The sequence below is a fragment of the Cyprinus carpio genome, chromosome B13, assembly GCF_018340385.1.
Source record: "Cyprinus carpio isolate SPL01 chromosome B13, ASM1834038v1, whole genome shotgun sequence".
Lineage (NCBI taxonomy): Eukaryota > Metazoa > Chordata > Actinopteri > Cypriniformes > Cyprinidae > Cyprinus > Cyprinus carpio.
Genome location: NC_056609.1, coordinates 8,702,125 through 8,728,113, shown reverse-complemented (window position 1 = coordinate 8,728,113; position 25,989 = coordinate 8,702,125). Strand labels below are relative to the sequence as shown.

At 38.9% G+C, this 25,989-nt stretch overlaps 1 protein-coding gene across 1 annotated transcript in view; it reads left to right on the top strand.

The window, feature by feature from the left end:
- Nucleotides 1-25,989, top strand: part of si:dkeyp-121d4.3 (E3 ubiquitin-protein ligase RBBP6) — a 50,132-nt gene that overhangs the window by 1,602 nt on the left and 22,541 nt on the right. The window contains exons 2-11 of the mRNA XM_042736358.1: nt 397-501; nt 583-713; nt 877-919; nt 1,499-1,624; nt 1,709-1,807; nt 14,086-14,307; nt 16,650-16,787; nt 16,890-17,027; nt 17,146-17,259; nt 17,460-17,687. Coding sequence (XP_042592292.1) covers nt 397-501; nt 583-713; nt 877-919; nt 1,499-1,624; nt 1,709-1,807; nt 14,086-14,307; nt 16,650-16,787; nt 16,890-17,027; nt 17,146-17,259; nt 17,460-17,687 — 1,344 coding nt within the window. The remainder of the gene's footprint in view (nt 1-396; nt 502-582; nt 714-876; nt 920-1,498; nt 1,625-1,708; nt 1,808-14,085; nt 14,308-16,649; nt 16,788-16,889; nt 17,028-17,145; nt 17,260-17,459; nt 17,688-25,989) is intronic.

Genomic DNA, 25,989 nt, shown 5'->3' with positions numbered 1-25,989 from the left:
AAGTCTTTTGTGTGAGGAAAAAAAACTATTGAATGACTTTAGATTTATAATATTAATAAAAACAGTAATTTAGACTAATGGTGAAGGAGAAAAATATAATCAAGCTGCATCACAGAGTGTAAAGGAATTAAAACTTTTTTTTTTTAATTATAGAAGTTGATTTTATATATGAAATTAGCTTGCAGTGTTATATTTGATTGATCAAGGTTTATACTGGAACATCACAAAGCATGTTAGCATTTGATTTTACACGTACATGATGACTTTTGAAAGCATGTTTTTCACAAGTTTTCTGTCTCATTGCTTTTAGGCCCATTATGATTGCTAGAGCTGGATTTAAATGAAAAAGCTAGCTCAATATAGGTTTAAGCATATATGTTTTGTGTCATTTAAATGGGCAATCATGCGTTTGGAGAGAGAGGAGGGTTTGCCGGGCCACTGGAATCTGATTTCCGCGGCCCGGGTCCAGTACAGCCCCCACCGGAGGCATTCAGTGCCACTGTAAGTTCACGCTTGTGTTTCATCGAGTCTGTCAGGGGTGGTAGATCTGTAATGCAGTGTCTTGTGTGCTTTATATCTCAGAGCGGGCCTCTTCCTGCCTGTCCACTCCAACCTCCGCAGAAAAAAGATCAGCAGCCTCCGAAAGAGACTAAGACTGAACCTGCTAAATCAATGGCTTCCAAGATAGCCACGTTCAAGAATATCTCTGCAAAGTAATTTCATAATCAATCTTTATTTATTTATTTATTTATTTTTTCAACCCTGTTTGGTCTGTGTGTTCTGGAGAGAAGATCATAGCTTCTCTGCTGGAAAGCAGTAGAGGTTTTGAGAAAGTAGAGATTGGTGAACTAAACTCATGTGTTGTTGTTTTTTCAGCACACCTCGTGGACGCTCTTTGGGAGTGATTTCACTTATTGCTGTAAGTGTTAATAATAATATTGTTTACATTAATAATAAATAATAGACCTAGATTTGATGCCATATTGAATTGCGAAAAAACAAGGCTTTTAAAGACCGACTTAGTTTATCCATAAACTGTACAAAGGTAAAACTTTTTGGGGCTTTTTCGTAAAGATGTTTTGTCGGCTGAAGAGTTGGTTTGTTATATATATAAAAAAAAAAAAAACTGTATGGTCTGTTGAATCCACTGTATTTGTATCCCTCACAGTCTTGTTTTCATTCCTGTCAAAAACTAAATGTGACTAAGGTCTGGGTGGTTCAGTTTTAGTTTAAATATTATTGTGCATGATGTTAATAGCCATAATGAAAGCAACAATATATAATTTACCTAAGAATCCGAGTATGTATTGTTATTTTGCTGACCAATCAGAAGTCGGGGCTGTAACTGTATCAGTTTTGACTTATTATTTTCTGACTTAAGATTTATTATTACTATTCTTGTGCTACAGTTTGTTTTTAAAAGAGTGAGTGAACTTGCTCGAAAATCCCAAATTTTTGAATAGCAAACATTATAGCACTGCTTTTGATTCCCCCTCAGAATAATTGTGGTTTCATTGAACGGGAGGATTTGAAGAAGTTTTCTTTTGTATTCGATGCTTTTATTGGAAACCGGACTCTCCTGGTGCCCGGGGTTAAAGTGCATTTCACAGCAGTGAAAAACCTGGTAAGTGTTTATATAGAATTCATTTGATGAAGCATTTTGCATGTTTGATAGAAAGTATTCTCATTTTTTTCACATTGATATCAGGGAAAAGAATGTGCGGTTGACGTGAAAGTGGCACCAGGAGGAACAGAAGACATTGACAGTACGGTGTATGAAGGTGTAGTTCTCACAGTCCTTCCTGAGGTGAGTAAAACTCGCACTTAAGTACTTTTTGTCCAATCAAGATATCCATCTCAAGTTATCCATCCATTATATCTATCGGTCACCATTCACTTTTATTTCATGGTAAAGATCTATAACAAAAGGTTTATTAGAGTGAGTATATGTCCTGTCTCCTGTCCTGTCAAGTCATTTGATATGGGTTATGAATGTCACTATTCAATATTACTCTACTTGTGTGCTGAAAAAATAAAGAGAAGATCTTCTCATGGGAGGAAGTGTGTGTGTGTGTGTGTGTGTGTGTGTGTGTGTGTGTGTCGGCCTTGAGCAGAAATAGTGAGTGGGAACTGAGCAGCCTCGACCCACTATCACAACTTCTATTGTGACTTCTGCCTCCTCAGTGAGAAATCACTCTAGAACTCTAGAGGTTTTGATGCCAGAAGACAGAATTTATTATCAGAGATAATGAAGCCAGTAGACTCTCCAGAGTATGTGATGTGTGTATGTGTGTAGAATTTGTCTTTGCACACTCTTCTGTACAGGTTTCCATATGCTCTACCCCAGGGGAGGGTCAGTACATATCATAAAGGCCACTGTTGTTTATCAAATTTTAACTCTATTCTATATTAGGGATGGGAGATATGGGCTTAAAAATATATCACAATATTTCTGGTATTTATTGCAATAACAATATCAATGACAATAATCCAGGGAATCCTGTTTCTTTAGAGAAAAGTATTATCTTTCCTATTTTTACCCAAAATAGGGTGATGTGAGCATTACTCAGTGCACATGTATTAACTGTTTAATTCATACTGAAAGCCGGAGGGCGCCCTTGCGCAGAAACTCCACACATACAGTACATAGCAGAAGTGAATACTGATGACGCTCCATGAAATCCCTGGACAAAGTAACTATCCAGTTATCGATTAATAAAATGCACAACGCAGATAGAGAAATTTTAACTGATTAAACTTTAAGACAATAAACATACGATTGCACAAAATATATGGTTTATCTGTGTGCTTTAAGCAATCTTGGTTTTTTTTTTATAAGGAAAGTATATTTATAATGCAATGCTAATCGACATAGCCTTTATCACTGTATATAATACTATCATTCTGTAATATGAAACCATGTCTGGTCACAAAAATAAGTTATTTTTAAACACTCAACTGTTAAGTTAATTTGGAGAAAAAGCATGTCAATAATCTTTGTTGAACAACAGGTTTGTAAACATGCACATACACATTCAAAACTGTATCGCACACATGCTGCTGTAGTACAGTTATTCAGACCGATTTTTTTGTGCACTGTACAGCCCTAACCAAACCACTTCCAGATTGTAGAAGGAGCTCCGCATTTAGCAATTAAACTTCTCAATTTCACGTTCACCTTGTGCGATGTTGCTTCGCGCTGTCGCCCAAAGAAATGTCAACAACTACTTTATCGTTATAATCATGGAAAAACTAATTCTTAACATGGGGAGAATTTTTTACCGGTATATCGCAAATGATAAGATATCGCCCACCTCTATTCTATATCTCCTCATATGATGGGAACACAAAGACTCACTTCATCACATGTCAGCACAAGATCATCACGTTTTCCTCTTAAAGGGATACTCCATCCCAAAATGAAAATTTTGTCATTAATCACTTACCCCCATGGCGCTCCAAACCCATAAAAGCTTTGTTCATCTTCAGAACACAATTTAAGATATTTCGGATGAAAACCGGGAGGCTTGTGACTGTCCCATAGGCTGCCAAGTAAATAACAGTGTCAAGGTCCAGAAAAGTATAAAAGACATCGTCAGAAAAGTCCATCTTCATCAGTGATTCAACCGTAATGTTATGAAGCGACGAGAATACTTTTTGTACACGAAGAAAACCAAAATAACGACTTTATTCAACAATTCCTCTCCTCTGTGTCTCTCCAAATCAGCGTAGAGCCATTTTGGCAATTCTGAGCAGTACACAGGCGGCGTACGCTCTTCTGTATCAGCTGCACCACAAAGATACGTTTTTTACGTATATTTACGCTTTGGTTTGAAAGCAAACAGTGCATCGGCGCAGCGCGGCTGACACAGAAAAAATGTTTATTTTGCGGTGGAGTAATCCTTTAACAGCAGCTCATATTTGAGGACACAGTTAAATACATAAATATAATAGAAGAATATCTTTTTTATATAAATGTATATATTCACATTGATAATACGGGACAAAATTACATTTACAGATACATTCATCAATTCACATATTCAGACATTGCGCGGTAACTGCCTTCACCTTTTCTACAATCTGTTTTAACCATGTATTCATAAATTATCAAATGTGCTGAGCAGATTTTTTCCTCTTTCTGCATGTACTTGTACGTGGGCGACTGCTGGCCTTGCCGGGTTGGATAAGAAAGGAATGATAATGTCTAAAGGAGGATTTAATTCCTAAAGCAACATCCCCCAGAGCTTCGTCAAGGCCAGATAGTCACATTTACAAGATGGTCACGCACACATCAGGGTTATTATCGTTTTGGAAGTTTAACTATTTTTCATTTATCATTTGTATTTTGGTTTTCAATTTAAGCCTGTTTCTTGTTGCATAAGTTGCCACAGTGACTAGCTTGATCTAGGCCTATGTTAAATTTGCTTTATGGAACCAAATCATTTGATAATGAGTCAGACTCATTGAAATAAGCCTTATGAAACATGCCTTGAGGCATTAGAAGTTATCATATTTTTAATTGCATCGAATCACATTGTGTTGAATCGAATCGAAATCAGATCGCACTGCATCCTAACGGGTGAATCGTATTGCATCGCATTGGTAGCAGTGGGTTCACAGCGAGCCCTCCAACCACCAGTGTCAGCGCAGGTGCTGAGGGGGTGCTAGATCATTGACAGAGGGAGCTGGGCAATTCAGTGCTCCAGACTCATTCTTCCCACTGGTCGACTAACTTTCTCAGTTGGTAGCAGGAACACACTTTTTTTTTTTTTGCCACAACATGGGATTAATCTGTGCATGCTAATGAACTTTTATCATAGTTTATATTTAGGCCTATATGGAAACGAAAGTGGTTAACATTCAACACGTTCTTTTTCATCAGTAGTATTATTTGTGATTTGAATTTTGTGAACAGGAGTCCGTCTTTTGCGGTGTTATAAGCCTGGCTTCGGATGCTTTCACTTTCGATTTCGCGATCTTGTCACTTTTTTACAATAAAAGATAATTGTCTGTTTTGCTGAGGCTACATCTATACACTTTTCACTTTTTTAAGACTAAAATAAACAATGGATTCTTTGTTATTTTTCTTTAAAAGGAACAACATTAAAACACGATACAATGGCAAACTAGCTTACAAAACGTTTATTAACAAAAACGAATAAGATGTGGCATGGCATACACCACATGCTGTATTATATAATATCTAATAAATTACAGAACGTTTAGCAAATACTGAGGAATCAAATAAATAAATAAGCAAAGATAAGTTTTCAAACTGAAAACAAAAAGAAAAGTAACACTAAACTTGCTGCCAGTGACAGTGCTTGCATGTTTTTTCCCCCACAAGAATACCAACATGTTCACCTTCTCTGGTTTAAGAAGCAGTCTTTTACTTTACTTTAATGTAAAAACCATCCAGCGTTTCTTCAATATTCACATCAGTTTTGCTGCGCTCAGCCTCGCGCTCGTGCTGACGCGGCGAGTATAAACCAGGCACTACACTCCAAGCGCTGCACAGTTCAAACGAGTTGCCTGTTGATGTTTTTTGTATGCAACAGAAATGGCAGTGTTTAATAGTTAAAGGATAGTTAATATATTATTATATTAATCAATTTAATATAACGTTCGACAAGATGACTAGAAAAATCTTTATTCGGGGGCAGGCCTACTTAGCACAAGGAAACGCTCCGTTATTTAAATAAAATGCAGTTATGACATTAAGAAAATGCGACAGCTGCAAATCATGTCGTTATTGCATTGCTCGAGTTTTGCGTATAAAGATTTTTTTTTTAATCATATTAATTATTAAATACAATAGGCTACAGCATGTATATTGGTTCCAGGAAAAAATCTGTGGGGGTGCTTTTGTTTTTCTTGGGGGTGCTGAACCACCTGCTAGCCCCTCCCTAGTGCCGCCCATGTTGGCCACTGCGCTGGAAATGGCCTCTGCCACAGATTTCAGGACCTGGTCTTGTCGCCAGAGATGGCGTCCCTCTCAAAGGGCTGATGGGCAGCTGCTCAGAATGTGCTCCAAGGTCCCTCTCCCGGGGCAGCGAGGACAAGTTGGAACATCACTCTTGCCCCAGACATTCAGGTTAACGGGGTTGGGGAGCATCATAGACAGCTTGAATCATGAACTTAATACGCTGTGGCTCTGCCTTCCAGATGTCATTCCAGATCAGTTTCTTCTCCAGCACTCCTTCCCACCTCATCCATGCCCACTGCTGATGCAGACTTACTATCCTGCTGGGCCTCACCTCCTCTACTCCTGTACGGACCTCCTGCAGGACAAGATGGCGCCTATCCTTGCCGCATGCCTCGGCCTACATAACCATGCCTTGAACCTGCCAGGTAGGCCAGATTTGTCCAAGCTTTGAGCCTCTTGATGGTTGTTTGGACTGACTCTGTATACAGTCAAAAACCTTGCCTAGGCTAGTAACTGGTTTCTCAGTGATGGATGGTATTAATACGCCATCCACAGCGAAGCGAAACATGTCCACCACTTTACCTCTCTTCAGGACCATTGACCTAGATTTTGTTGGTTTAAAGCTCATTCTAGCCCATGAAATAAGCTTTACCAGGCCCTAAAGAATCCATCTGCACCCAGGCACGGATGTAGTGGTGACTGTCAGATTGTCCATAAAGGCTCTGGTGGGGGCTGCCAGGTTCCAGACTTGGAAAGGGGGCCTCTGCAGTCCACCTCAGCTGCCTTCAACATATTCATGGCGAAGGCAAAAAGGATCACAGAGATCGTACAGCTAGTTATGATCCCTTTCTCGAGCCAGTGCCAGTTCGATGATATGCTTCCTGATGTAACTCTCAGCCTGAAATTACCATAATAATCCAGGATGAGGTTCTAGATTTGACAGGGTATATGGTGTCGTTCTAGGGTGGTCTTAACCAGGTCGTGGGGCATCGACTCACATGCATTTGCAAGTTCCCTCTTGTGCCACCCTGATCAGTTGTGTGACCACTCCCGTATGTTCCAGACACCCTGGCACTCTGGGAATACCACCATTCTGTACAGATGTATCAATGTACTTGTACTTCAGTAGGAAGTCTGTCATCCTTCTGGCTGGGATGCTAAAGAAGATCTTACTCTTCATGCTTAGGAGTGAGATAGATCGAAACTGCTCCAGCTTAGCGGAGTTCTCCTCATGGGGGATCCAGACTCCCTCTGCCTGCCTCCACTGTTCTGTGATGGTCCCTCTACACCAAACCACTCTGAGTAACTTCCAAAGGATTCGGCGCAGCCCTAAGCAGCACTTGTACACCTTATAGGGTACTTGACTGGGCCCTAGAGTAGAACTGGCTCTGGCTGCTGTCACCACCTCCTGAACTTCCTTCCTTCCAGGTGGGTTCTAAGATGTTAAACTCCACTATGGGTGCTGGTACAACTAGGAGAGCTGTCTGCAGTCCTAGCTCAGGGTCTTGTGCAGGAAGTGGTCTACCTCTTCCTTAGAGCAGTCCAGATGCCCGCTGCACTTCTTCCCTAATAGCCGCTTTGTAAAGCCAAAGGTGTCGGCTAAAAAGGAGGTTTCGTCTCCTAGCTTTCTCAGTCCTGTGTCTCCTGTGTCATTCAGCCCTTCACAGGGTCATGAGCTTTTTCCTGATGGTATATCAAAACTCAGAGAGAGGTGGGTTTTCCTCCTCAGCTGCTGCCTTGGACTGCTTCGTCAGCATCCGCAGCTCTTTCCAAAATTGCTGGATCTTATCTACTCTGCGATTCTTGGTGTAGGTAGGCTTGCTGGACTTTGGCTCCCCGACACCAAACCTCTCAGTCGCAAAACTTGTGATGATGGAAGTCAGGTTCTGAAGTCGTCCTTCTATGCCTCCCTTAGCTGTTGCATTGATGATTCTAGATTTATCCTCATCAAACTGTTGCCACAGCTTGTGCTTCTTTGCTGGAGGCCACATAATTTGGTGTTGCAAATGCACCTACTTATCACAGGCGATAATCCATTTTCCGAAGTCGTCATCGTCATATATATATATTAGGGCTGTCAGTCGATTAAATTTTTTTTATCTGATTAATTACATGTCAATTAATTCTTCAAATTGATTGCAAAATAAATTTGACTGTGAAAATACCCAGAAAAGATTATTTAAAGTTTTAACACTAAACACTTTAGTACTAAAGTTAGTTACTAGAATTGGAATGGCATCTGATTTCTCTGTGTGTGAGTAAAAACGTGTTAAAAGGATGACATACCATTTTGAAAGTGCTGCTTCTTTTAAAACTCCTGCAGATTTTAACGTTGAATAGATTTTACACCACTGTGACTGACCAGCTTCGTGCTGAAGTGCTTTCTCTTAAAAACATTGTTTTAAAACTGGAGAAGGAGCACAGAATGCAGCTCATCATTCCGAAGGCCTTGATCCAAAGAACGCTACAGATCCTCCCCAGCAGGACAACGGAGTGAAAATGAGCACCGACTGAAAACGCTCCTCTGTATCCTTGAGGTCGCCTGGTGGCCAACGGTCCGCAAGGATGTCTGGCAGTATGTGGGGGAATGTGGAATTTGCACCGTCATCGACCAAGGCTAAGATCCATCACTTCACCCTACTTCATTACAAACCATAAAGCCAGCAAGGAGGAATCGACGGAGGGAGCAGTAGGCCAGCCATGCTTGGTATAGAAAGTACCAGGGAGAAACTGCGCCACCTACCCAGGGTTACCCAGGTTGGTACCGGCTGCTACCTTTCTACAACGGTTCCCATGCTCCTTCCAGCAAGAGAGCTGGACTTGTAACCCGAAGGTTGCAGGTTCGCGTCTCAGTGCTGACAGTTGTAGGTGGGAGGAGTAAATGAACAGCGCTCTCTTCCACCCTCAATACTAGGGCTGTGCGATTAATCGAAATCGTAATAAAATCACGATTTGAGCGTGTGCGATTTCTAAATCGCTTTAAAGCACGATTTTCCGCGGTCCCGACCTCCCGCAGTATGCTATCCAATCCAATCAGAATGCAGCGCACCTAAGTGGAGTGTGAGAACAGAACAGACTGGGCATATGCTCCAGGTTCACACACTCTGTCTGTGATGTGTCTATTTTTTCCGAGCCCATGTTAATGGATCAGAACGTTCACATTGCACGCGGTAAAAGATGTGAACAGAAAAGGTTAGAAATCGAAAGGTGCAAAAAGAATGAATATTTAGCACATGAGCATAGAGAGAGTTGTGAGTGAGTGAGAGGAGACATGTTTTAAGTGCGCGCACTCTCTCCGGACGAAAGCAGCGTGTATCTGAGCACGCGTGTCTGGTTTTGTGACAAAACAAAGGAAATCTGCATGCGAGCAGACAGATTCGCGCTCGCGCATTATTTTAATGTGCTTTCGCGTTACAATAACGCGCTCTCGCTGCTGCTTCTGCACCGCATACACATACTGTATACGCACTGCAAACGTGTGAACCTTTCGCAATAAATATATTCCACAACCAGATCCACCACCAAAACAAGCCAAAAAAAAAATCCATGGAAAAAAAAAAAAAAAAAAATCCCTGGACTTTTTTTTTTTTATTTTTATATAGCATGTTGCAACTTTTTGATAAAGCTCTCATTGGTTTTCTTTTGGAAATATGTTTCAAATTCATCCTGAATGCATTTATGACTGTAAAAGCATGTATGTGTGTCAAAATCGTGATTAAAATCGAAATCGCAAAATTGATCAAAAAATCGTGATAGGTTTTTTTTGTCCATATCGCACAGCCCTACTCAATACCCATGGCTGAAGTGCCCTTGAGCAAGGCACTGAACCCCCAGTTGCTCCCCGGGCGCTGGATATATACCTGCCCACTGCTCCGGGTGTGTGTTCACGCTGTGTTCACTTCTCACTACTGTGTATGTGTGCACTTGGATGGGTTAAATGCAGAGTACCAATTCCGAGTATGGGTCACCATACTTGGCAAATGTCACAACTTTCACTTTCAAACTGGGGCCCACCTGGGAGCGCCTAGTTTTAGCTAATTTATTTCAAAGACATTTTAAGCCACACTGGAAAGAGGGTACACATTTTATGGACAATGAGTGACAGAACTCTAAAAGGTCTAGTTTCTTCCCCGGGGTGCCGTAGGCAAAGGGGGAGACTATGTGACACTGTCATTCAAGGGCATGTTTTAACCACTCTATTTATTACAGTGATTTTATGTATTATAAAGTTTTAATTGGTTTGCATGTTCTTAGGTCCATTTTATGCCTCTTATCCATGTGTGTGTGTGTGTGTATGTCTTTAAGATCTGTATGGTTGACATGTCAGGTGATCAGTCACCTGAAAGGAAGCAGGAGCCCTATAAAAAGAGCAGCATGGCAGACAATCAAGGAGGCCATTAACAGCTTCCACTCACAGCCGGACTGTGGAGTTACTTTTATTGGACTTACCTTTCCGGACACTTGCAGCCACTTGGATTTCACTCAGATTGGATCATACAGTATTGATGCAAAATCGAATCCAAGTCAGACGGTCAAGGTGCAATAATGTGTAAATTTATTAAAAAGAATATAGAGAACATAAACCACAAATCATAACTTGGAAATAAAACTCTTGATAATAATAACAAACTTCGAATATAGAAAATGCAAATCAAATGCATTTTTAATAACAATCCATTTATGATGGATTGAACCCATCTAGTATTAATCAAACCATTAATAAAATTGTAATTAAAACATAAACAATATATTCATATATATTCAGTTTGAATCAAAAGTACCAAAGTATTAAAGTATCAAAGTATCTGAATTTGAATAAAAACCTGTAAGAGTTCTAAGTCTGAGTCTAAGAGTTTTCAAGTGAAGCCAAAGAAGAGGAAGTGAGAGCTGAAAGGATAGAGAGACCGGAGAGTCTCAGAAAGTCAATAGTCCTATCCTGTTTTGCAGAGTGCACTAGCTCTTTCTTATATACTATTGTTCAAGACAGAAGTCGTCATCTTCAACATAGAAGGACTATAATTAACAATATATCATGACCTTTAAAAATAGTCTAGTCTGTGTCTCGATTTTGGACCTCTTCCTCTTTTTAGATCCAAAATATCATACTAAATAAATATTGGCACAAAAGAACAATACGTGCAGTTTAACTCCTTATGCAAAACAGATTCAGCTGAATACTCAACTAAAAACACATTTAAAAAAAATATGAAAATACACAACAAGCTACACACCAAAGTTTACCAAAAGACATCTTGAATATATAAATGAAACTTATTTTTATATGAGACATATCATTAACATGGAATATTTTTTCAAACATTTAAATGAAACTTATCAATATGAATAAAACACATTTTGAATACGTGGCTTCGAATTAAGATACATTTTGAATACGTGGACCTCTCAGAATCCCTTTCACCACGTGGATTTCTTAGAATCTCCACACACCAAGTATATACACTGCTGGACACTCACATTGGGACTCAACAGCACTCGGGGATTCTTGGGTATGGACAAAATAACTGTATTCCTTTAACAGACTGAGTCTACCTGGTTTTATTGTGTTATTTTAAAGTCTTTTAATGTGGACCTATAACCCGCTGGGCTGAGAGTTACAGTTTAATTAATACAGCTCATTCCCTGCTAGTGTGATATCGTATGATATAAATTTGAGACAAAAACTCATACAAGGGCATTTATTGCACCAACATCTTGAATTTTAGGGCATAACAGCATTTATGGAGTTGTTGCCCTGCATCATATTTGTCAACCGTGAGCTATATGAAGTGTAAGATGATGTACAGGTCTGGGGGCAGGGCCAGTGCGTTAACTGCGTTAAAATTATTTTAATTGCATTATTAATTTCATAACTAAATAAGTTAACATGTTAAACTGACAGACGTTTTATATATATATATATATATATATATATATATATATATATATATATATATATATATATATATATATATATATATATATATAATATTAGTGCTGTCAACGTTAACGCATGTGATTAATTTTACAATCCTTCATGCATTAAATTAATTTAATGCAATTAATAGCAAATTTACTAAAGCACAATTTATATTCTAACCCTTTTACCAAATTTTGCTTTGCTGCTTGCGATCAGATCATTTTAAGCTGCTAAACTATAGAGTTAATGGTAGAGTTTTCAGTCCAATGATCCAGTAAGCGAATGCATTCAAACAATCAGTCTAAAACAGCACTAATATAAAGGAAACCAGGCTGATTACATCAGAGATTGCAGAGAGAACAAAGACCCGCATTGCGTTTTCAGTGAATTATTAATTCCAGTGTGTTTCGCTTTAAAACATGAGCGCTGTCATATTCTGTGATTGTCTCTGAAGAGTGTGAGCCCTCACACGTCAGACGCGCTGCGTGAAGTACAGACTGAACAGATTGTCAACACATCCCACCGTTGTATGGTCAGATGAGACGCAAAGTACGGTTTCTTAACTGGATAACCAGTCTTGCTAATAAAGTTTTGCTGGATGAGGACTGCGATCAAGATAAAGACGATTGCGGTGGCGTACAGGAGTCGTACAGTAAGCACGCATGAGTCCGTTATAATAATGCGTGTATGAGTGCTCTTGACGCACTGATCGCACATTGTATGTATGTACATGCACAGACATTTCCGTACATTCACGTTGTTTCCACACACATTCACAATAATGTTTTGATTGGTCATGTGTATGTTGCTGTGTCATCTGTTAGTTATACTGAATGGATCCGTGTGTAGTAGATAAAAGCAGTCAGTGGGCGGTTGGTTTATGGGTTTTTGGCATCACCATGGGGTCATGTTCAGAATCGCAACTTAACTTCTTTAAAATGTAAAAAAGCTATTTGCTGTTGCACTGTACACATACTGTGTTATTCAGATATATATATATATATTTGCTTTTTTTCCATATGTGCTTATACAGGCTCGTTATATCATTTGGTTCTTTTGGAGTCCTTTTTTGGAAAGACATCTACATTTATCTTGAAAAAAGCTTTCAGAAAATACAGATTTTTGAGAATCATCCTTCAATCTTTTGGTTTAGTTTGCTGAATATAGCAAATGATAACAAAATAAATATTTGAAACAAGATAAAAGGTCTATGCTTAATTTCATGAAGTGTGCGATTAATCGTGATTAATCACAGTAAAAAGGGTGTGATTAATCAGATTAAAAATTTTAATCTATTGACAGTCCTAATATGTGTGTGTGTGTGTATGTATGTGTGTATGTATGTATGTACACACACACACACACACACAACCAGTCAAAAGTTTATGAACATGATTTTTTAAAATGTTTTTTTAAAGAATTCTCTTCTGCTCACTAAGCCTGCATTTATTTTATCCAAAATACAGTAAAAGGAGTAATATTGTGAAATATTTTTACTATTTAAAAGAACTGCTTTCTATCTAAATATATTTTAAAATGTCATTTATTCCTGTGATCAAAGCTGAATTTTCAGCATCATTACGCCAGTCTTCAGTGCCACATGATCCTTCAGAAATCATTCTAATATGCTGATTTGCTGTTCAAGAAACATTTTTTAATATTATCAATATTTAAAACCGTTGAGTGCATTTTTTTCAGGAATCTTTGATGAATAGAAAGATCAAAAGTTCAGCATTTCTTTGAAATAAAAAGCTTTTGTAACATTATGCACTATACCATTCAAACGCTTGGAGTCAGTATTATTTTCTTTTTTTGGGGGGAAAGAAATGATAGAAATTAACTTATTTAGCAAGGATGCTTTAAATTGATCCAAAGTGATGATTAAGACATCTATAATGTTAGAAAAGAGTTTCAAATAAATGAAACTTCTGAACTTCTATTCATCAAAGAAACATCAGCCTCACCACACTTCCTTTCTAATTGGGCAGATACCAAATAGTCAGAAGTCAGGCTTGGAAGTTGGAAAATGTATTAAATCCATCCACTATTGAATAAAAAACATCTATTTGTCTCTACTTATGTTTTATTTTATAGCTATTTGTATTGTAACATCTTGACACGTCTTTGGTGGAGATTATGCAGTCTGTAGCTTTAATGTGTAATGGTAAAAATGTCCTGTAGTAATATAGAGTTGTACTAAGTTAAATCCAAAAATCTCTTTCTGTATGTATCTCTTAAGGATAATGTCAAGGAGGCTAACCATGGCTGTATCAGGACCATCATCTCTAAGGATCCCATTAAATTGCCGTTTGGAAAGGTGGACACCAATGTGACTCTGCTGCTGTATGATCGTGTGGAGTTCCAGTTGCTGACGAATGTTATTACTAAGGAGCAAAGAGCCACAAACATCAAACCAAAAACACCTGACACTTTTCAGCTCACCAAAGAAGTCAGGGAGACGGTAAGTGGTAACGTATTTCACTCACCTTGCAGGACTTATGAATTATATGCTCACCCTGAAGACATGAGCTTGTAAGTGCTAATTCTTTTTATTTTATTCATTCATCTTGACCGAAATGGCCTGATTGGGTATGATTCAAAAAAATACTTAAATGTCTGTGTAAATAATGCCAAGTTTGGAGACATCTTTTAGGGTTCCTACGTGGTTTGGAAAAGTATGTAATTTCATTTAAGTAATTTCCAGGTCTGGAAAAGTATGGGAAAAAAGAAATCAGAGTATAGATTATGAATATGAATATGAATATAGAGTATGAATATTTGGATTTCTAGACTTTTGCCCCGATTTCATTTTTTTTATATATAATAGAAACTTAAGAAAAAGAATGAAAATTAATGTATCATAAATAAATTTATGTTCTATGCAATGGTTTTGATAGAAAGAAACAAGATAAAATTCTAATTTCAACATTATTTTTTCTTCAGACATTGTTCTTTAAACAAAATAAGTATCGGCTGTATACAAAGTGACCAACATTTAAAATTGAACCATCTGGACATAGAGCCTTATTGAGATCCCCATATCTCTGGGACTGAACGATGTAGGGCCTTGAAAATTAAGATTCCAAAGGAAAAGTTCATTAAGAACTAGAAATTAAAATCATATTGCGATATCTTTAATACTTCTTGAGTTATAGCCACGCAAACTTTGGAAAATAGAATATTTATGGCACTCAGACAGCTATGTTCCATGCAGTTGTCTTGACAAAATTTCTAGTTTAAACATTATTTGTTCTTCAGACATTCCTCTTTAAAAGAAATGAAGTGTCGTATTTGTGAAAAATTGGCCCACGTTTGGTTTTTGACCGCTGAAAATGTGTACAATTTACAGATTTACCCCTGGAGCCATATTGAAATTCCAATATCTCTGGAACCGAACCATGTACGTAGTGACTTAAAAATGAAAGTGCTAAAAAAGAAGTTTTAAGACCCAATGTCTAAAAGGGCATTCAAATATCTTTAATTCTTCGTGAGTTACAGACTTGCAAACTTTGGAGTAAAAACTTGAAAAGTGCTGTTTCCCCATTTTTGCAAAGGTCACCATTGGCACACAATGTAACAAAGATTGCTAAAGTCAACAGATTTTACTAATACACCTACCAATCTCTGTGAAAAAATAGCATTATGATGCTGCCATCTTTCTGAAGTAATTTTTACCCCTTTGTAATTTGGCTCTGAATCGCAAGTGAAAATTGTCAATTAGACCTCCTTCTACAAAATATTGGTTTATTCAGTAAATATTCATCCATGACATTTAATATTTTGGTTTTCATCACTATACATGAAAGTCTTTCTTCAGAAAAATTATTAGCAAAATCAAACATTTGAGCCGGGGACCTCTGGTTGAGTTGACATGGAATGAATGACCCAACTAGAAATTGTAATGCATTAGCATGCAAAACATTCTCATGGGCATAGTTTCTCGAGGGCACAAAATAGTTTCTTGTGTGCATACAAAAGTCTGTATTTTAATATTATTATTTATATATATATATGACCCATTTATGTTAAATATGGTCTGAAAATCTACTGAGGTTTGTAAGTTTGATGCTGTAAAATTGTGTGGAATTTTGAAATTGAAACTGTAGGAACCCTGATTTGTCTAGACCAGAGTGAAGGTGGCCGTGACGCAGTCTGCAACAAATGCAACTGAGAGCAAAGTGAGAACAGGAAGTTAAGATTTTAGAGCATGAGGAAATGAGTTGTACAGTGTAATTTGAGTATACAGTATATATAATATAAAAAAAATGCTTTAGTGTTAAGCATAGTTTTAAAGCTTAAAATAAAATTTTGTTTTTTTAACAAAAATTATCCTTAAATCACGAGGCCTGTTGAGGAGAGATGTGTGAGTACTTTGAGTTTTTAGTATTAAAGAAACTCTGGTTGCAACTTGCCATCCAGAACACTGTAGCATCGTGGTTCTGTTCAGACAAACACTATTCATATTTTCTTGTGAAAACATAAAAATGTACGGTTGAGGTCAAAAAATTACATCCCCCTTTCAGAATCTGCTAAATGTTAATTATTTATTAAGTATCAAGGGGATGTTAACTTTTGAACAGGGTCATTTTTATAAATTAAGCTATTATTTTCTCTTGTGGACTATATGTAAACAACATCTTTTATGTGAAATTGTATTCAGGTCAGTACTAAATATAGTACTAACAATAACATGCATTTTGTATGATCCCTTTTATTTTGGTAAAATAATTAACATTTTGCAGATTCTGCAAGGGGGATGTAAACTTTTGACCTCAGCTGTATTTGTTATTATTTTGCCGCCAGGGTGTGATTATGAATAAAAGCGATGGAACCCTGACCATCAAGACAGAGAAACATGATAGTCTGACGGCCTCTGCTACCGACAGTTTATCAGATGAAGAGCTGAATGTCATGGATGAAGTGGAGCTCACCATTTTGACTGTGAGTAAAATTATTAGGTTCTTTTTTTACACATTGCATCTTTCTTTGTATTCAAACTGTTGTATTCAAAGCTTCATAATATACATATGTTGTGTATTGAAGGTGAACGACACAAAGAAGGGCGTCCGACTCAAAAAGCTGCCCAAGGGCTCTGTGACCCTTAATCAAAAAGCAAAAGGCAATGAAAATATTCCTGGCGTAAAGGACAATACATCTGGGACTACCCTTGTCAAAGACAAGGTAGTTTAGACTAGGGCCTTGTTTATTCTCAGCTGTCCTGTTGGAGATAACTTAAGGAAATTATGCTCTTGGAAGTTTTCATGTTCTTCTAAACGTGCATTTACGTCTTTGTCTGCAGTGGAAGCCCGTGACTAAAGAAGCTGGTTCTCAAGATTTGGACATAAACAGTGAGAAACATGAGGGGACCATTACCAAAATCGCCCCAAAGAAAAGCCAAAGTCAAGAAAAAGGGGTAGGTTTTCACCCTCCTGCAACCTGAACACAAAAAATCTCTCATTAGTATGTTGAATTGAAAGCATGCATGGATGGTTTCGTAAATATTTATAGAATCAGTGTGGGAGGTTTTAATGTAATTTTTATTCCTTGATCATGACATTATTTTTCAAAGCATTCATGTTTCAATTATTTATGTGTATTTTTTCTTTTGAGCAGATGGACGACCAAGAGCCCATTTTGGGTCTTCTTGTCACCACAGTGGAGGGCACAGAGAAGCGCTTATCTTTCAGGTCATGTGACGTGATCACTAAAGCCACCATGATTGTCGGTGACAAGGTCCAGTTCAACATTTCCACCAACAGTGTAACTAAGGAGGAGTGTGCCGTCAACGTAGAGATCCTGCCAGAAACTTTCCAGACAGACTCCGAAGAGCAGCGCAAGATAGTAAGTGTTTTCAGTTGTGGTCATCCATGGTGATTTGGGATTTAGGTAGTTGTTTAGAAATAGCAGTAGTAGTAGTAGTAGTAGTTTAGCAGCTGCACCATATCTTGGTCTTAAATTGGCATTACCGTAAGCATTTAGCCTTCGAAGATGAAAATAGCCCAAGATTTGCATAGTTGCACTGTTGGTCTGTGCGGTTCTGTAGGACACGAATGTCATGACCTCACAGACCATTGTGCAGTATGTCTTCAGCATTGATGTTCTTCCTCAGACAGATTACATAGGAAATAGTAAAACAAATTATGTGGAAAGTAGTAGGATTAATCGCAAATAAATAAGCTTGTAGGGGATGCACCAAAATGAAGAATGATATTATGATTGCACTGCATCCACCTGGACGATGTGACAGCAGCCATATGCTGCATTCTATATATCTCGGAAGTCAGATGTTGGAGTTGGGAATGATGTTTCAGTTCCAGTAGAGAAGCCAGGAAAAACAAAGATGGATGTGTCCATTGTTAGCAATACAATTTGATTAAAAAAAAAATTAAAAATTGGTATTTCTCACAGATAACATCATGCCCACAAATAGAGGTTGGATAGTACCGTGTGCACAGCTGAGTTTGAGACACAGATAAACTTAAGTGCCAATAAACAATATATTACTACTGTTTCTCTTCTGTTAATGCACTGAGCAGCCATATTTGATTCCGAAGTTGTTGTAATTTCTCCAAGATTCTGAGTCAGAACTCTTGACTTGGGAGGGCGTTCCAGTTAAAAGTTCCTACTGGGAACCTGGAATTTCCAGCTTCTGAGTACAAATGGAATGTAGCAATCATGTGCTAGAACACCCAGAGTGATGTAGCTAATGGTGACGATTAGGGCATAATTGCGTTTAGCTGTTTTACACATACATTTTGTGTCGTATAGCCGTTTTGTCCATATGGATCTGGTGTTTTGGGAGAGTGAAACTGATATTTTTTAAAACCGGGCCCCAGAGTGGATAAATTTTAAAACGCCACCCTTGCATTTTCGTGTGGATAGCGAATCCGTATGTTTTCTGAAACGATGACATCGTCAGTCCACATCTCGTCCCTAGTCAGACACCACTACGACACGTAATAGCAACAAAAACATGAACAAACACTGAATGATTTTCTTTTTATTAACTAACATTAACACAGATTAATAAATGTATTGTTCCATGTTCGTTTGTATACCTCGCACAAGGAATATGCGCATAGTCCAAGTCGTATTCTCTGTTTTTAGTGTATCTCTGTGGCAGAATTACAGCGCCATATACTGGTCTGGCATGTATACTACATCCTTTTGTGTCAGTTTCGTGGTTTTATGTGGATATAGCCTATGCTTGCTTTAATATTTCATGCATGGGTTCTCTCTACTAAAACCCTTTATCTGTGAAGCTTGTTTTATTGAATTGTGCTGGCTTTAACTCTGTGAGAAACTTTTTTTATTTAATTAACCCTTTTGAAGAAATTTTTAACCGTTCTTGCACACTGAGTCTGAAATTTTCACGTGTTTTTCGTATTCATCAAAATTTGTCATGCACAGAAGGTCATGGTGGCTCTGAATTGCCTAGACACCTCTAAAAATGCTCGCTACGGATGTGAAAAATGCAGAAAATTTAAATGGATCCAAATTTTTTTATGATGGACGAACGTATCGGAGAAATGTGATTTTACACAATGTGAGGTTGTATTTAATTTTTAATGTGCAAAAATTTCAGATGAGAATTTCGGACTCGGTGTTCAAGGACCTTTAAGCCACATACAGTTTTATAATCTATAATTCAGCCATACATTTTCTGGCCGTGAAAGTAGCCACAGAAGCTGGCATGGCATTAAACACAAACAAACAAACATCTCATGCATGAGACTATTGTGGTCAGAGGTCCTGCAATTTTTTTTTTTTTTTTTTTATTCTTTATTTTTGAAACATTGGGAACAATACAATAGCCAGATTTACATAACCTCATGGTCACAGTTCCAGTCTGTGATCTAGATCAAGGTTCTCCATTCCCAACATTCCCATTTTTGTAATTATAATAAGAACATATTAGAACACAAACAAAGGGTGCATTACTATAATACAAATCTCTAATACATATAAAACAAAAGATAACACAATTATTTTGTTAATAAACGATACATAAAATACAGTACAATAAAATCAACCATTGATTACCATTATCTTTGCAACTTTCAGGACAACATTCCTGCATGTTGTGTTTGATTAACATAGGATACCCATTTTGACCATAAGACTACAAATCTATTCATCTGCAAGCGGAGTGAAAATGTTAGTCTTTCCATCTGGTAGATTTCATTAACACATTCTATCCATTTTTCCAGAGTAGGGGGATCAGGGAGGAGCCAGTGTCTGGTGATAGTTTTCTTACAGGCAATAATTAAAATTCTGAATAGGTACTTTGTGTCACGTGAACCAGTTATGCTCTGTGATTGGATATACGTCAGGGCTTACGTATGGGTGATGGACATACAGAAAGATAACACAAGGGAGATTCTCGTGTATGCGGTTGCTTCATGCTGAATAAAGCGAGTTAAAGACGATCTACTGTCTCTTCATATATCTATATATATTATACGAAGATAGATACACTTCACATGGTGTCAGAAGTGAACCGACACAGCACGCTGACTGAAGGAAGTAGTTTGACTGAAGAAAACCGGACAGGATGGCAAAGTTTTCGGCGCCGGAGCAGCTTAACTTCGCTAAACCGGAGGATTGGCCCGATTGGAAACAACGCTTCTCCCGGTATCGAATAGCAACGAAGCTTAACAAAGAGCCAGCCGATGTTCAGGTCAGCGCACTGATTTATTCTATGGGCCCGGAGGCAGAGCAAGTGTACAATTCATTCGTCTCGCCAGATGACGACGAGGGAGAGGAGGAGGATTTTGACCAAGTGCTGAAGCTGTTTGACGCGCACTTCGTGCCAAAAAGAAATGTGATTTTTGAGAGAGCACGTTTTCATTCGCGGACGCAAGAGGCGGGTGAGTCCGTTGAACAGTATATAAGGCACTTGTATGAACTCGCAGCCCACTGTGACTTTCATGAAAAGGAGGAGGAAATAAGAGATAGACTTGTTATAGGGATTAAAGACAAAGATCTTTCATTGAAGCTACAAATGACAAGTGACCTTACTCTGAAGAAAGCAGTTGACATGGCCAGGCATTCTGAGTTAGTGAAGCAACAGAACAGCGAGGCTGGTGCATCAGGGCACGTTGATGAAGTGAAATCAAAAGTTTATAAAAATAAGTGGAAAAAAAACACAATATGAGGCAGCAGGAGGACGAAAAGAAAATGAAAAGAGAAACTGTGGTAGATGTGGGCGCAGACATGCAAGAGACAAATGTCCAGCTAAAGACAGAGAATGTAACAAATGCCACAAAATTGGTCACTTCGCAAACAAATGCAAAACCAGAATGATACAAGAAGTGACTGAAGAAGTAGACAGCTTATTCTTAGGATCAATAAATGAGACTATGACCAAGAATGAGGCTACAGTGGATGAAGTCATCACAGATACAGAGCCACCATGGCGCACAACACTAGTGATATGCCATACTCCAGTCAGCTTCAAGATTGATTCTGGTGCTGACACGACAATAATAAATGAGGCTACATATAGCAGCCTCCGTGTCAAGCCGAAACTTAGTCCAGTCACCTCTAAACTGGAAAGTCCAGGAGGAAAAGTGGTCCATTTGGGGCAATTCCTAGCTAAGACGCAAGAGACAAAAGGAAAAAAAAACAACAGACTGTTACTTTAGAGTAATAGTGGCAAAGTCTACTTGTGATAATTTACTGAGTAGATCTGTCGGTGTTCGTCTGGGTCTAATACAACACATTGAAGAAGTCAGTGTGTTTGGGGAATTAGGGCTGCTTAAGGGAGACCCCATAAAAATTAGTCCTAAAAGAAAATGCTAAGCCATACAGCGTTGTAGCCCCTCGCCGCATACCCATTCCGCTGCTACCTAAAGTAGAGGAGGAGCTTAAGCGAATGGAGGAAAATGGCATAATAGAGCGCGTGACAGAGCCTACAGAATGGGTAGCGCCTATGGTGCCTGTGATAAAGCCAAACGGTAAAGTAAGAATTTGTGTAGGTCTCACTAAACTAAACGAGAACGTGAAAAGAGAAAAATTCATCTTGCCGACCACAGACAGCATCTTACACAAACTGGCTGGAAGTAAGGTGTACACAACTCTGGATGCTGCCAGTGGATTTTGGCAAATGGCTCTGGATGAAGAAGAAAGCTCAAAATTAACAACCTTTATAACACCAAATGGTCGATACTGTTTTAAACGGCTCCCATTCGGGATAACATCAGCACCAGAAATATTCCAAAGGAGGATGCAAGAACTACTGCATGATCACGAGGGCACAGTCGTTTATATGGATGATATTCTTGTGTTCGGAGCTACTCTGGAAGAGCACAACAGCCGCCTGGAAAAGGTGATGGAGACAATCCGTGCATCTGGTTTAAAACCTTAACCGCCAAAAGTGTAAGTCCAGGCAGGCTTCCATTCACTTCTTGGGCCAGGTCATCAGTCAAGAGGGCGTAACTCCAAGCCCAGAAAGAGTGTCTGCCATCACCGCTCTGGAGACACCTACAAATGTGAGTGAGTTAAAAAGAGTACTTGGTATGGTGAATTATGTCGGCAGATACATACCCAATTTGTCACAAATCCTTCATCCCCTTAACGAGCTGTTAAAGAATGCAGTAGCATGGGTGTGGGACTCGCAGCAAGAAGCAGCCTTCCAGAAAGTAAAGTCGCTGATATCCTCTGCACCCGTTCTTCAGTACTTTGATCCAAAACTGCCCACCGTAGTAGGTGCTGACGCATCCAGTTATGGATTAGGAGGGGTACTGATGCAAAATCATGGAGGCACACTTAAACCGGTAGCCTACTGCTCTCGTACACTAAATGAAGCGGAAAAGAAGTACGCACAAATAGAAAAGGAGTGTCTTGCTAGTGTATGGGCCTCAGAAAAGTTCTATCTATATCTGTGTGGTCTGGAAAGCTACAAACTACTAACGGACCATAAACCACTGGTGACACTCATCAACCACAGAGACCTAGACAAAACTCCACTAAGGTGTCAGCGACTTCTGATCCGCCTAATGAAGTTCAATCCAGTCGCTGAGTACATCCCAGGAAAAAAACCTGATAGTACCTGATGTGTTGTCAAGGCACCCAGAGTCAAAAGTGGACGACACAAAACTGAGTGAGGACATCCAGGCATATGTGGACTCCATCGCAGAGCTGGAAAGGCCTAAAACAGTGCTGGAGCGCATAAAAGCAGAGACAGAGAAGGATGAAACCCTGCAGAAAGTCGGACAATACATTAAGTCTGGCTGGCCACGATACAGAAAGGATGTCGTGAGGCCTGCTCTAGATTATTTTATGGAGAGAAGTAGTCTCAGTGAGCATAATGGACTGGTAAAGAGGGGAAACCAAATAGTAATCCCACAAATAATGAGAACTGAGATGCTGGAGAGAATCCACCATGGGCATCAAGGCCTAAACAAATCCAGGGAGAGATACAATGATGCCATCTGGTGGCCAAAGATAAGCCATGCAGTAAAGGAGAAAGTGTCCTCATGCCCACACTGCAATGAGCACAAACCAAGCCAAAGCCGGGAACCACTCATTACAACGCCTTTGCCGAAACTCCCGTGGCAAAAACTAGCTGCAGATCTTTGTGAGTTTAAAGGAAAGCACTTCCTGGTTGTTATTGACTATTATTCAAGATGGCTTGAAGTATTAAGTCTCACCCAGACCACGAGTGAAGCAGTTATAAGTAAGCTGATGAGCATATTTATACGGTTCGGGATACCTGAAGAGCTGATTACGGATAACGGCCCACAGTTCACCTCACGGCAGTTCCAGGACTTCACATCTAAGTATGACATCCAGCATACTACATCAAGCCCATATTATCCCCAAGCTAATGGGATGGCGGAGCGAGCTGTCAGGACCGCTAAAAGCATCCTTAGGCAACAAGACCCCCAGCTAGCTCTCCTGATCTACAGGGACACCGCTACGGAGCCGACAAAAGAAAGCCCAGCCAGACTCCTCATGGGAAGGAGACTGCGAACCACAGTCCCCAAGCTCCACCATCAGTTGAGACCGTCATGGCCAAATCTGTCTACAGTCAGGCAGACAGATGCCAAAGCTAAGCAGGCCTACGAAAACACCTACAACAGGAGATACTCAGCTAAGCAGCTTCCCGCCTTAGGGGTCGGAGACAGAGTGCGACTGAAAACAGATTCAGAAAAGACATGGAGAGGCACCGGGGTGATTCAGGCTTCGTGTTCCACTCCCCGTTCGTTTGTGGTGAAAACGCCACAAGGAGACACCATCAGACGAAACCGGAGGCACCTGCAGATTGTCAACCAAGAAAGGAACGACTCTCCAACACAATCACCAAAAGTCTCCAACCCGCCGGGCAGCATAACATCAGCTACCTGTCCAACTCAAAATAATTCAGAGACTGGTAGTTTAACATCGTCACCCAGAGTTTTGAGAACACGCTCTGGACGTGTTGTGAAACCTGCCGTCAAGTTAACTTACTAGTCAGAAGAAATGAGTTAACTAGTGATGTTCACAAATGAGTACAGACCACTTATGTTGAAGGACAAAAGGGAAGGTCTGAGAAGAATGTTTGTTTATATTTGCTTGTTCAGATGTATTTTGTTAATGTCTACTTAAACAGCAAGTTTAAAAATAATATTGATAAATAGAATAAGAGTTCTTATGTTTATTTAATACATTTTTGGAAAAAAAGAGAATATGGAAAATATTGTGTTTTAGACCGAAAAGTAATTTCAGGGTATGTTTCTGAGAAACAGTTGTTTTGTTTAATACTGTATGAATCCTTAGACTTAAAAGGGGGAGATGTCACGTTAACCAAGTTATGCTCTGTGATTGGATATACGTCAGGGCTTACGTATGGGTGATGGACATACAGAAAGATAACACAAGGGAGATTCTCGTGTATGCGGTTGCTTCATGCTGAATAAAGCGAGTTAAAGACGATCTACTGTCTCTTCATATATCTATATATATTATACGAAGATAGATACACTTCACACTTTGCATAATCAGGTAAGAAGTCTGTGTTACCCAAAATAAAGTTGGTAAAGTTGAAGGGTATTTTCATGTTGAGAATATTTTCGATATCTTTGTGTATCTCTATCCAATATTGTTTTATTACTGGACAATCCCAGAATATATGCCAATGGTTGCCATCTTCACTTCCACACTGCCTCCAGCACTTAGTCTCCTCCCCGGAGCCAGAAATTTTCTGTTTTGGCGTAATGAAAAACCTGATCAAAAATTTCCAACCAAATTCCCTCCAAGAATGTGAGTTTGTGCATATCCACTGTGATATGCAGCAACCATTCCACTCCTCATCAGTTATTTTCATGTTACTTTCCCTTTCCCATTTTGTTTTCACATATAATGTTGAATTTGTTTGTTTATTCATAAATCCCTTATACAGCCGTGAAACAATACCCTTTTTGACTTTTGCCTGGTATGCCATCAATATTTCTTGGAGCACTGGTTCTTGCACATCCAGGGACCTAATAACTTCTTGATTAAGTAAATATCTGTAAAAGTCATGTTTCTCCAAATTATTACTGGTTTTAAGTGATTGAAAATCTTTCACTTTACCTTTATCTATTAATGAGAAATGTGTTGTTATACCCTTCGACACCCAGTTTTGGAATCCGACATCTGTTTGATTGGGTTTGAAATCAGGGTCATAGGCACACCACCTTATTATCTTCAGATTATCGTGCAATTTATATTCATGTTTAGCCTCCATCCAGATTTTTAGTTGTGATTTTATCCAAGGGTTTTCAATCTTGTATAGAGTCCTTTCTAATTCTTTATTTCCCAATATTGCCAGTAAAGGTGGTTCTGACATACTTCAATGTCTTTCCACCTAGCACTGTAGTTTGTATTACAAAGATTTATCAGGGGTTTAATTTGCGCAGAGTAGAAATAGTTTCTAAGATGTGGTACAGCCATACCCCCGTTTTCTTTGGAGAGCTGTAATGTTTTAAATCTGATCCTGGGCTTTTTTCGTAACCATATAAATCTAGAAATCATTTTGTCCCATTCTAAAAATTGCTTTTTTGTAATTTCTGTCGGAAGAGATTGAAAGAAAAATAGAAATCTTGGTAATAGGTTCATTTTTACAGATTCAATTCTTTGGATTAGACTCATGAAGGGGGTAACGGTCCATCTCTTTATA